General features: G+C 44.7%; 1 protein-coding gene across 1 annotated transcript in view; it reads left to right on the forward strand.

Annotated features, from left to right (window-relative positions):
- MYO5B (myosin VB) overlaps window positions 1-12369 on the forward strand; it is a 404810-nt gene that overhangs the window by 212098 nt on the left and 180343 nt on the right. The window contains exons 8-9 of the mRNA XM_014593958.3: window positions 6689-6796; window positions 10731-10840. Of these exons, the coding sequence (XP_014449444.1) occupies window positions 6689-6796; window positions 10731-10840 (218 nt within the window). The remainder of the gene's footprint in view (window positions 1-6688; window positions 6797-10730; window positions 10841-12369) is intronic.

The raw sequence follows: 12369 nt of genomic DNA on the forward strand, positions 1-12369 counted from the left end.
TGGAGATTTTTTGCTTTATGTAGTTTGTAGAATGGTAGAAACAGGTTCAGAAAGGTTAACTGATTTGCTGTGAGAGGCAGATTTATGGGAGGGATCTGAACCTATGAATTTAAGTCTTATGCTCTGATGCTGACCTGCTCTGTGGCTTCAGCATGTTGCTTAACTTCTTGAACATCAAATTCCTCATCTGTGGCATGTTGGTTAACTCTTTTGAGCCTCAGATTGCTCATCTGTGAAGCAGCAGTGATCCTATTTTCTCGTTTTGTATGGCAGAGCTGTGAGCCACAGTGCGACAGTGATCATAAAGCAATATTGGCGTACAGCATCCATTATTCATTGAAGTTCATCATTCTGAGAAATGGAAATCGAAATTAGGACATCCCTGCTTCTAGTCGTCTGTTTGATGCGTTTGCTTTGAGCTCCCTTGTCTTGCAACACATTGTAGTTTTGCATGTTACAGCAGATAGTTGGAGCACTCCTTTGTAGAACACTTGCAATGTATTGTCATTGCAAGATAGAAAAGGAGAGACTAAAACTAGCTTTTCTCAAAGCTTCTAGCAGAATTTTTTTGTGTGTGTGCTGAGCTGATCTAGGCTCTTGTTTTACCCTCTCTTATGTGAAACGACCAGAATAGTGCCTTTTTACTGTATGCAAAATGAAACATGAGCCTTGATCCACAGTGGCATCGGGGAGGTTGATTGTAGTTTGTCCAGAACATCGATTCATTTGCCGTTCTCGTTAGCAAGACCTTGGAAACACTTTGAGGCTAGGGACAGACGTTCAGAAAGTTTGAGCCTGAATTGATTCAATCTTTGCAGGTTAGTCTAACCTGGCTAGGCTAAACCAGTTTGCAACTGCACAGACACCCCCTCTGGATTGAAAAAAATGCAGGCACATGCCTGCAGTGGCTCAGGGTAGAAGCTGGGGGGTGCTACAGCAACCCTCCCTCCCCTTCCTCAGTGCTGAGCTGAGGGGGACGTGGCCAGGCCCTGGCAGGAGGTTCTGATTTAGGAAGGAGTCGTGTCCCTTGTCCTGTCCCCCCCCCCTCCCCCCCCCCATCAGCCCAGCAGGGAATTGATGTGTTCATCACCCCATTAAGAAAACAGAGGAACATTACCAGCTACCTGTTGATTCTGCCTTTGTCCCGTCTGCCACAGCAGGGACCATAGCCAGCATGTGGTCAGTTAAGTCTGATACTACATTTAACCAGGTTTTAGATCAAACCGGTTTCAGTCACTTTCATGCTGGTTTATGTGCACTGAACATCTGTTCTGTTACATGTTTAAACCAGTTTCTGGTCACTTAAACTGGTTTATGTGTAATGTCTGTCCCTAGCCTAAAGGTTCTTTTTTGCCACCTTTTTGTTCTGTCAAGCAGAGGGCACGGCAGGGTGGCATATTACAGTCTGATTTGTTCAGAAAGGCGTGAGCTTTTGTAGGCACCAGCCTGCTTCTGCTATGAACGGACGTACTACTCTGCGAATTCACTCGTAGCATCTGACAAAACAGGTTGTTGCCTATGAAAGCTTATGCCTTTCTGAACAAATTAGTCTGTAAGATGCTGCCCTGCCCCACCCTGCCTTCTGTTTGACTTCAGACTAATCCATCTGACTACCTCTGTACTCTGCTAAGCAAGGCTAAGGCTTCAACACCCATTGTGAAGAGCCAACTGCTGTGGTTTCACTGGTGATCTGGCAGTCTGACAGAGCATAAACCATGTGGGACTTCTGATGTCAAAATGTGCTCTCGCCCACAGATGCCTCCTGCTTATCCTGGGTGAGCCAAGGCGCTGAGAAGACTCCCAGGCATGAAACAAACAATAGACCCCATCCATCCAAGAGAAGTGCTGATATAATAGTTGTGTGTTGGAGGACTTTGTGCCAATCAGGGCGCATGCTTTGGTTTTAAAATGCGCAGTGCTAAATAATGCCTGCTATTTTCAGTAATAAATGAGCCCAGGGCGAAGCAAGAAGATGACTGATTACCAGGCTGGATTGCTGACACTTGCTTTACAGGGAACATATGTAAATCAATAGAAATTTTAAAATTCCTTCTAAACAATGATCGCAAAGAACACAGTGTCTGTGTGTAACGTCAGGCAGCACTAAAAGCCGAAAGATTTTCTGTCCCCTGGCAGATCAGGGAAGGCTTCCTTACGCTGTTGTGACGGGGGCTTTCAATTTGATGTCTAAAGGGACAATGCTTAATGGAAAGAGCAGCCTCCTATTGGCTAGTGTGGCTACCAGGTTAGCCTACAAGGTATTTCACTGGAGGGGAAACCTTCCTGGATTGGTTCTGCTTTAAAGATTTATTGGGGGGGGGGGGGGGGTGACACCAGCTGTCTCCCTGGCTTGTTTCAGTGTTTAATATGAGATGGCATATTTTAAGATCCATCGGGAATGCTTCTTGCCTGACAAAGTTTCTAGAGCTTAAATTTTAATATTCCGACTTTTTTTTTTAAGATTCTCTCTCAAATTTGTCTCCTGAACGCGGCTCTCTCGGCTTTATAGCGTATCAGATGTTTCAAAATTTCCCGTTGGAAAAGGGAAGCAGTGAGTGACATTTAATCTGTGTCACAGCAGTGCCTCCTTATGCACATGTGGGGCATTGGCATGAAATCAAGCTGAATAGGAGGTGTTTGGGCAGCACAGTGTCTATGGGAGTCGGGGAGCAGCGCTGCAGCCTCCCAGGTTCGAAGCCATTGAAGTTGAGTGTAGCTTTGCTACTGACTGGTTTGTTTTATACACAGCCTTGAGCAGTTTTCTCAACTTCTCTGACATTGGCTTCTCTTGACTGTAGAAAAGGTGGGGGTGTCGGTGATGTTTCCTTTATTTTTTTTAGAAACAGGACACCTGACTTGAGTTAGCCCCTCCAGTGCACAGACCGTTTTGTCATCAGTATAGCTCAGGGGTGGGCAATTATTTTGGGCGGAGGGCTGCTTATTGAGTTTGGCAAGGCATCGAGGGCCACATGACAGGCAGCCTGGGGGCAGATTAATATTAATTTTCTAAATTTTTTAGGGGCCCCACGGGCCGGTTAGAATGGCCTGGCGGGCTGCATCCAGCCCATAGGCTGCATTTTGCCCACCCCTGGTATAGCTAGTCAGAACCGATACTTAATACGTTTACATGGGATTTAGCTAAATAACTACGTTGTACCTGGCTTGACTGGGATTTTATAGCAAGATGGATATCATGCTGTGAAAAGCCATCTCTTTTGCTGTGAGACCATGGTCTGTTTTCCTTACCTGTGATGTATCTCCTTACCGGTAATGAGAACTAGTTCCTCTTTTCTTGGTCTCCTGAGGATTGGTTGCGTCATGCTTGTGCTGTTCTTTACAAGTGCAAAGGGTAGTTGTTGTACTGTTAGGACTGGAAGACGAAAGGAAATGCATTTTCCCACTTCTCTGGAATGGTACCACCTCTCTTTCTCTCCATGTTCTTTTCCATGCTGTAGGAGAGCTAACCTCGCTGGGATGCAGACCTGCTGGTTGGGCTGTCTGTGAGCCCTGGGAACCTTGATGCTGTTGTGGAACAGTGATAACCTGAAGTGGGAGATCAAAGCGCTGACCTATTATTTTTTTCAGTGACGTTCCCCACACCAGGGCCCCCCAAAAGAAATAGTCTTTCTGGTCTCTGTTTATATGCTTCTGTTTCTTAATCATGGGGTGGACTTAAAGAAATATTTAGGGCTGGTTTGTTTCCTAAACTAGTTAATAGAAAGAGGTAGTGCATTTCTAACGGGTTAGTATCTAAGGAGCCACCTTACCATGCATTAAACTAGTCCAGGTTAGTGAGCTTTGTGAAACTGGGAGCTCTTTCTTAGAAAGAGTTATTATATTTTCAGTTATTTCAGATGTTGGAAGTTAGACTGAACTCAGTGTCTCATAAGGAACAAAGCAGACCTGGCAGATGATCAATCAAATAACTTTGTTGCATATTTGCCAGTACTCATTTTCTGTGATCTAACAATGAACTGCCTGTGTGGCTAGGGAAACCTGTGCATCTCTGTTGTATATGTGCTTGAGAAATGCTGGTGCCCGTGCACACAACTTAAAGGTACAGCTGACCCACATACCCAGGGTAAAGCTATGAAGAAATGGAGATGCTACAATTCTAATGAAGTGAGCTTCAGCCCTCAAAAGCTTGCGACTCGCACGCTACCTGTAAGGTGCAAATCCACCTTGCCTTCTACTTGATATCATAAACCACGGGGATGAAGAGTCAAAGGTTTTAAATTATTACATGGCAAGTGCTTCTAATCACACTTACAACTGGAATTGCCAACTAACCAGCTAGGCACTTACTTCAGAAGTCTTGTTACTCAGAAGCCTTTAAGAATATTTAAGTACATGACCTGGCCAAGAATTTCTTGCTGAGTTTTAAAATTTTTCCAACAAAGCCTGGCTCTGAGAAATAAACAACACATTTGCTGTCTTTGGTGCCCTGAGTTTTTATTGCATATCTCTTGTACAGAGCAAGAATACAGGAGTGTGTTCAGTTACTGCTGAGCTCTGCTCAAGATACGCCATCGCCTGCAAGCTCCAACTGTGAGACCTGAACTTTTTGTGATTAGTGTTTCTAGTGGAACCACTTAACTCTACACTTTCACATGGCACAGGAACTATCTTTTAGATCAGAGTAGCCAGCCTGTGGCACATGTGCCACAAGTGGTATAGACAGCCACTGTGTGCAACATGTGAATACTAGGCACTCGGTAAAAGGAGACACTGGAGTGGAAGTGGTGGTGAGGGTATGTGGGGAGAAGGATGCTTCTGGGAAAGGAGGTGTCAGGTGTCACTGCCAAGAGCCAGGTTAACCCTTCCTTGGCCCTGCAGCCACTGCCAAATTCAGGGCTTTGGATCCTCATTGCCACATAAAACTGATGGTTGTGGGGCTAGAGGAGCATTAACCTATGATGCCTTTTACCTTGCTGTGCATAACTGGAGGTTTGGGACCCCCTGCCTCCATTCCAGTGCCCTGGGGTGTAAAATCTATCAGGTACATGTCTGGTGGGAGCAGGGATGAGAGCAGCACTCTGGGAGCATCAGGGCTTGGCTTACGGCACACCAGTTAAAAAGGTTGGCTGCCACTCATTGGTAATGTGTAGGGGGTGCACCATGCAGGTGCACGTGGACCCCTGAGATGGGCTCTGCACCCCCTGGAAGTGCCCGCTATGAAACCAGAAGTGCCGGTGGAAGTGCATTTCTGGTTTCACCGGTTTTGCCGCTGGTGGTTCCATGTTCAGTGACTGGCTACGGGGGAGCACCCCCCCCCCCAATTGGGGATCTGGTGACCCCCCCCAAACTTGGGAGGCACCATTCACCCATGCCACCACTGTTTTAGAGCATCTGAGTTTAAACTACCTTCACTAGTTATAACAATGTAAGCCTTCAGTATGAAACTTCTGAAGATAGGATGGCTTTCAGTTGACAACCAGCACCTTTCACATGGCTTCCACCAAACCCCAAATTCAGTTCAGGGTTTGTGTTAAATTCTGGCCAGTTGCCCAAAGAGCTTGGCAAATCTCTGGATCATTTATGCCTATCTATGTAGGCCTCAAAGCTTCTAGTTGAAGTAATTATGCTTTGGAGTTATTGTTTGTTAAATTTTTGGCACAGTTTAGGTGGTAAGGAAGACATGAATATTCACTTAGCTTTTTAAAATAATTTCCTTTTTTTTTTTTTTTGGTTAGAAAGCTTTATTGCAAGGCTCTGTGTCTCAAAGGAAAGTTAATCAGATGACTAGTTAAATGGGCAAAAGATTTTTTGCTAATTGGAGATAAGAAAGTTTAAATATAGGTTATACATAGGTTTCGGCAGTGTAATTTGATGTATCCTCTCATGAATAGACAGTAAATCTTTGTTAGTGGTTCCAGGTTATACAACATTTTGAATAAAAGTACGGCTGGTTCCAGGCTGAAAAATAATCCTTGAAAACCAGGAACGTGTTGTTCTATGTCTGGGTCAGATTTCTGTATCGTGGTTGGTGACAATGGAGTCAGGCACTGAACTGTGACTTAAAACCCAGACCTTCTGTTTCCAGCTCGGCCATTAGCTGGTGTGACTTTTGGTACGGCTCTGCCAGTTTCCCCATCTCTAAAAAGGCAGTCATATTAACATTCTTTACAAAGCATCTTGAGAAAAAAGCACTACATAGGATCTGGATGTTATTACTGATGGATGTTATGCACCCAAAACATAAAAACTCAACTGGGGATTTTGAAGTCATGGGGGGTTGTTTCCTTCTCGAGCACTGTCCCCAGCAATAAAGCTGTTGTGGAGACTGCAATCCTGCCCTTAGTGACCTATTTGTGACCTGGTACGGAGTTTGCCCAGCTGTAAGTGTTTGGACCGGAGTGAACAATCACGTCGTGAGATCTGAGATAATAGAATCCACCCCGCTTTCCCTTAGCTCTGTTGAATCTGCAGAGGTATCTGTAATAAGCCAAGTGGTTGTTTTTTTTTTTTACCCCTGAAGCAAGCAGATCTGATTGTGCTCGCATGAGTTATTTTTACATAGTCACTTTTCAGAGCAGAACTTAATTTAAAGACCATCTGCCTTCTAGATATAAACAGTGCGGATGACTCCAAAGGTAGTGTTTTAACATATGTACAACTAACGGCTGAGCAGCAGGTGATGTGCCTACCGTCTTTGCTGATGTGTCCTTTCTGTTTTCTTTGTTCCTAGCGTGTGCTGAAGACTTCTTCTACACTTCTCAGGGAGGCGACACATCTATCGACGGGGTGGATGATGCTGATGATTTTGAAAAAACTAGGCATGCTTTCACTCTACTTGGTAAGCACTTGTGTTTAGGACTCCCGTTGGACAGCTTCCCAGTGGGACACTCAGGTGACATGGTCTCTTTTAAAGGCTTTTAGTTTCATATAAGCTTTATGTGATGGTATTGTTCTGTTGCCTCCTCTACACATTACAGGTATCACACAGTTAACTGGTTAATTGCACAATTAACTTGAGACCAGCTAATGTGCCAAGTAGCTATCACATGATTAAAAGCTGCAACCAGCTATAAAGTTAGAGCTTGAAAATGTGTACTGACTTTATATGTGGTTGCTGTCAAGCTTTAGTTTGCATGTCTAGCAGGGTCTCCCCTGTGGCTGGGAGCCCCACCAGCTGTGGGCTACCAGCCACAGTGGTGCAACTTGTCTAGCTGGGGCTGCTTGTTGTGCAACCACTGTGCCTCTTAGCCCCAGCAGCTGCAGATGCTGGGTCTGCACAGTGTGCCTCCCAGTGCTGGGACCCAGCTGGGTCCTGGCAGCCACAGGGTGTGGCTATGAGGTCCCAGCCCCCTGGGGGTTTCACGCATCTGGGGCAGGGAGTTTGCCACAGCAGCCATATTCCAGCTGCAGGGAGTGTGGGTTGACCCCATGGCTGGGAGCATGTCAGTTGAGGGGGCTCCCAGCTGCAAAAGCTTGCTTCTTGCCAGTGCAGGCTCCCAGCCACCCCCAGACTGGCAGTAAGGGATGATGGGATCTAGTACACAGATCCCAGAATAGTGCCACCTGCCATGCACATGTGGCGTGGCAGGAGGTGTGATTGTGTGAATCGTGTATTGGATCCCATTGTGTCTTTATCTATACATGTGGAGGGGGCCTCAGAGGTGTAATCATTTTTATTTTTTACCAAGTTGGATTTACCTTACTCTTTGGATATGAAATGTAGAAGTATTATATTATTTTGCTTTTTCACACGGGGTAGAAGTAGAAGAGTCCCTCAACAGAGCATGTTTCAGTTTGAGTCTGTAAATCAGCCATGACTTGCTCTTTTTTGTGCTCTTTTTGTCCGTTTGGAAGGCAGAACAAAAATTTCTGTTCACTTTCTAACATGACTCCCATTCAGGCACAGGATCACTGTCACTTCCTGCACCATCATAATGTCATTGGCAAGTGCTGGAAGAAAAGAAATAAGGGCCCAAGTTGGATCCTTCGCTGCCTACACCATTCATGATGCAGTCAGTAGAAGCCGTTCACATGCTGCCAGTGGTCAAATTTGTCACGATATTAGTTTGAACGGGATCTGGGCCCATTTCCAGGAGCGAGGCAAGCAGCTATGACATTAATCTCCACAACTGCCTGAGGAACGATGTCAGTTCAGGGAGCTGTGGGGGTTAACACCACTGTCACTAGCCCTGCTGCCACTGAAATGAGTCCTCAGAGGGACTCTGTACTTGCAAATTTGTTGAATCATAAAGTAGTAATAGTGAAAGGGACTTCCAGAAGTCATCTAGTCAAACCCCTTGCCTGAGGCGGGATCATCCCCATCTAAACCATCCCATACGATCCAGAATGTAAACTTTGTAAAACTACCATCAACTCAAACACAACGCAACACATAACACCCTAACCTGGCGCAGGTAAAGCAGGAGAACCACGGCAGCCAATGTTCTGCTTCTCTAAAAGATTATTAATATATATTTGTGAGATCCCAGGTAAAGGACCATGCCCCCCACTACCAAGAGAAGGCAAAAACCCCCATGGTCTGTACCAGTCTGACCATGGGGTAAAATTCCTTCCTCACCCCAAATATGGTGATCAGTCTGACCCAGAACAGAGTGGCAAGACCCTTTAGCCAGGAACATCTGGCTTTCAGTCCCAGCAGGAGCATTGGTACACCCCAGTGGCAGGGTGAGTGATGGCATTAATCACTGTGGCCTCCTGAACCACTGCATCAGGTCAAGGAGGTGCAGGAGTTAATGCTGCTGCTTGTTCTGCCACAGGATTCTTGACTTCTCCAGGAGTCTTATAGGCCAGAAGTCATGGCTGTGGGCTGGATTCAGCCTGTGGCTACATATTTGACACCCTTTCCTCCCTACATGGGAACAGCAAGGGGACATTGTTACTTGCACAAATCCCAGGTGTCTTTGCATCATTACTTATAGGTGCTTCCTTCTCTCGTGTAGAAACTGGGGTCTAAACATGTAGCAGATAGTGTTAGTAAAGGATACAGATACACGTTGTAAGTAGGGACCTACTCAATTTGTGATGTTGCAGGTTTTGCAGAAATCATGAAGTTGGGCAATGTCCATGAAAACTGCAGGGAGAAAGAAAGAAAAACTTGTTAAAAATGAAATGCCCATTTGAAAAACCCAGTGCAAGCCAGTGGTCCTCATGGCTGTTGTGGCCCAGCTGTACGGTCCACAGGGCTGCGGGGGCTGCCAGGACATATGGGATCAGCCAAGAGGATGGCTCTCCCCCCTGCCCTTTGCTGCTGATTGGCTGAGAGGTCTGCCTGTCTATGTATGTGTATATGCATGTATGTGTATGTGTATATGTATAGAGAGGGAGGGAGCTTATTTAGTTAGTCTATAAAGTTCATGTCTGCCCTACCTTCTTCCCAAATACAGTACTTGTTTTCCACCAGCCTCCATCCATCACATGCAACAGACATTAAAGCCGTCCTCCTCACCTGTCAATTTGATCATGTCATCTTTCTTTTAACTCCCTCCACTGGCTTTGTCATCTCACTCCCTCATTTCTTCATTGTTCCCAGCTTAGTCTGTGGATGTGTTAGTTTTTCCTGAAACCACCACTCTGCCTTCTCCCACTGGCCCTCTGCATCGTGTGAACAACCTGTGCCATTCTGCAGGTCCCCTGCTCTGTCTATATTTATGTCCACTGGAGAAGTGTCACATACATGCAGAGCAGTATTACTTTTACTAACCATAAGTTTTATTAATTCTTCTGTGGCTGCTGGTGATAGAGAATCCCTGGTGATGTAACATCAAGCTAGATGGGACACCCAGAGCAGGTCCTGAGCTTGCTGTAGTTTATTGAGGGAATGAGCAGTGAATATTAAAAAAGGAACAGAAATCTTCTGGGATTCAAAGTGTGAGATTTGGCAGGGGAACAGTATTCAGACTTTTGTGAGTGATTGTTTCTGCCGGGGAAAAGCTAACGAGAACCTGCCAGGAAACAAGGTGAAAACAAGCCATGGAAGACCTGTGACAAATACAGCTCCCAGGTTCTTGCCCTAGCAGCTGTAGCACGAGTCTGAGCATTCAGTTTTGAGTTCCCATTATTATTTGAATGCCTCCAACTTGAAACAGCAGGTAGAAATGGGGACTGTTCTGCAAACTGGGCAGTTGGCAGAGGTGATGGGCTCACTAAATGGTGCAATCCTTGCTTGTAGTTATGAGCACTCTCTTGCATGAGTAATCCAAAGGACTGCAGTGGGGCAGTTTTGAGTGCTCTTTATTAGCATCAGTAACCACTTCTAATACTGGTAGTACTGCTTAGTATGCTCTCACTGATGTAGCTTGCCACTTGTGCCCCAACTTTTTGTAGGATCTTACCATGAAATGCAGTCATCATAGATAGGTAAGCAAAGGTTGTTTTCCCCCCCCCACCCTTTTTGGGCTATGAAAGCAAATAAATGAAGGTGCTGTACAATTTTCATAGGTCACCTGAATTGAAATCCAGTTGAAATGATCATCATGGAGCATTTCCTTGGCTCTCGGGCAAGGCTAAAATGGTATTTAACTCATCTAGAATAAAAATTACTTTGATGTGACTATTTAATGTTTTAACAGTGCCTATAAGAAGCTACTTTCTCAGTCTCAGCTGTTGGTTTGAGTGATGACTGTTTATTGAGAACATTTTGATTGTCTTTAAAATCATCCATCCAGGAAGGAAATCGAGCAATATAAATGCTTTTAAGGGGGGGAACACACAAAGTTTTGTTGTGAAAATTGGATACCTATTATTTCTTTCAGGAGTGAAGGAGTCTCATCAGATGACCATTTTTAGGATAATTGCTTCCATCTTGCACCTAGGAAATTTGGAAATTCAAGCAGAGCGAGATGGAGATGCCTGCAGTATATCAGTAAGTTCTAAGCAAACACCAAAGATACTGTTTGTGCTATTTAGTGTACTCATAAATCCAGCCAACATGCCTATCTCTTTCTTCAGAGGATGCCATCAAGTATGCTTCATGTATAACTTAATTTATATTTTTTGCCTTCCTTTCACTGTTTTTATAGAAAACTCATCATAAACATTGTTTTCCCAGTCAGTTTTGGGTTTGTCTCTTTGGATTTCTTTACATGTGCTCCAGGGTTGCTGGGAGAGGTGCTTTAATTAGAGCGGTCCATGGAGCCTCTCTAATTAAAGCACCTGCAGCATTTCACGTATTCATTCAGCATCCTGCACTTCAAAATGCCGGCAGAGGCACTTTAAAGTTGCTCGAGCTTTAGTTAAGGTGCCCGCACCACCATTTTGAAGCATGGGGACACACTACATGAGACGCTGAGGCCGCTGGAGTGCGCTGATTAGTATGCTCCGGCAGACTCGATTAATCGAGTGCATGCTTTCTTCAGATTCAAGTACACTTAATTCCTGTTTAAAAAACAAGAAGCCAGCAATGGTCATAGCTACTAAAACTGGCCGCTCTACCCTAGTGAACTGTCCAAAGGCTACAGCAGCATTTGCAGCATTCCTCATGGTGAAGTCATAGTGATCTTTAGGAAAAGTAGGGGTCCGCCCAAGTTAGTAGAATGGCAAGCTCCTCCACAACAGGCAAAATTGGTCAACCTTTAGAGGCAACAACCTTACTAGACTCGGTAGCAGTGTCCCCACCCACTTGAGACCGTTTTTCAGGAATATACACGCTTTAGGAAGTGCTGGTGCTCAGTCAGTAGCTGCTGACATACCAGAACCCAGAGCAATAAATCAAAGCCTTAGCTTCAACAACTTCAAAGGGTTAGTTTTGGATTTCTTTTGACGGCCATACTTGGTCCATTCCTTGTCTCTGTCATAGTTTTCCAGTGCCTGCCAAATTTGACCTGAGCTATTTGTCTGTTTTTGTAATGTAGAACTCAAATTTAGATTTGGGATATGTGCTGCAGCAAAGGCTTTAAAAATGGTTAGTGATTTGGGCTGTCTTTATTTTGAATGACCAACTTGAAATGCCTTTTAAATGGTCTGGTTTGCTTGGAATGCAAATCTGAAGATCAGGTCTCTTTAAGGGTGTTTTAGTTTGGACATCCAGAAACCAAAGTATCCAAAATCATCTGTCACTTTTAAAAATGTTGGCCTGTAGGTATAAACGTGAAGTGCCAGGATGGAAAAATGATCCTGTTGGGGTGGATGGAGGTCAGAGCTGTGACAGATGAGGCTGCTTGCAATTCTTGGTGAAATGTAGCTGTCCAGCCTTCAAAGGAGTACAACATAAATAACAATATAGGGCTGCAAAGTACCACATCTTAATTATCATCCTGAAGGTACCTTTAATGGAGGGTCCTTCTTGTTTTGTGTGTTCAGTCAAAATAAATGAAAATAGCAATGATCAGTTATCATCATGTCCCAGGCTGGGTTGTTTAATCTTAATTAAAGTACAAAAATGGGTTGCGCACA

This window comes from Alligator mississippiensis, chromosome 3 (genome assembly GCF_030867095.1).
Source record: "Alligator mississippiensis isolate rAllMis1 chromosome 3, rAllMis1, whole genome shotgun sequence".
Lineage (NCBI taxonomy): Eukaryota > Metazoa > Chordata > Crocodylia > Alligatoridae > Alligator > Alligator mississippiensis.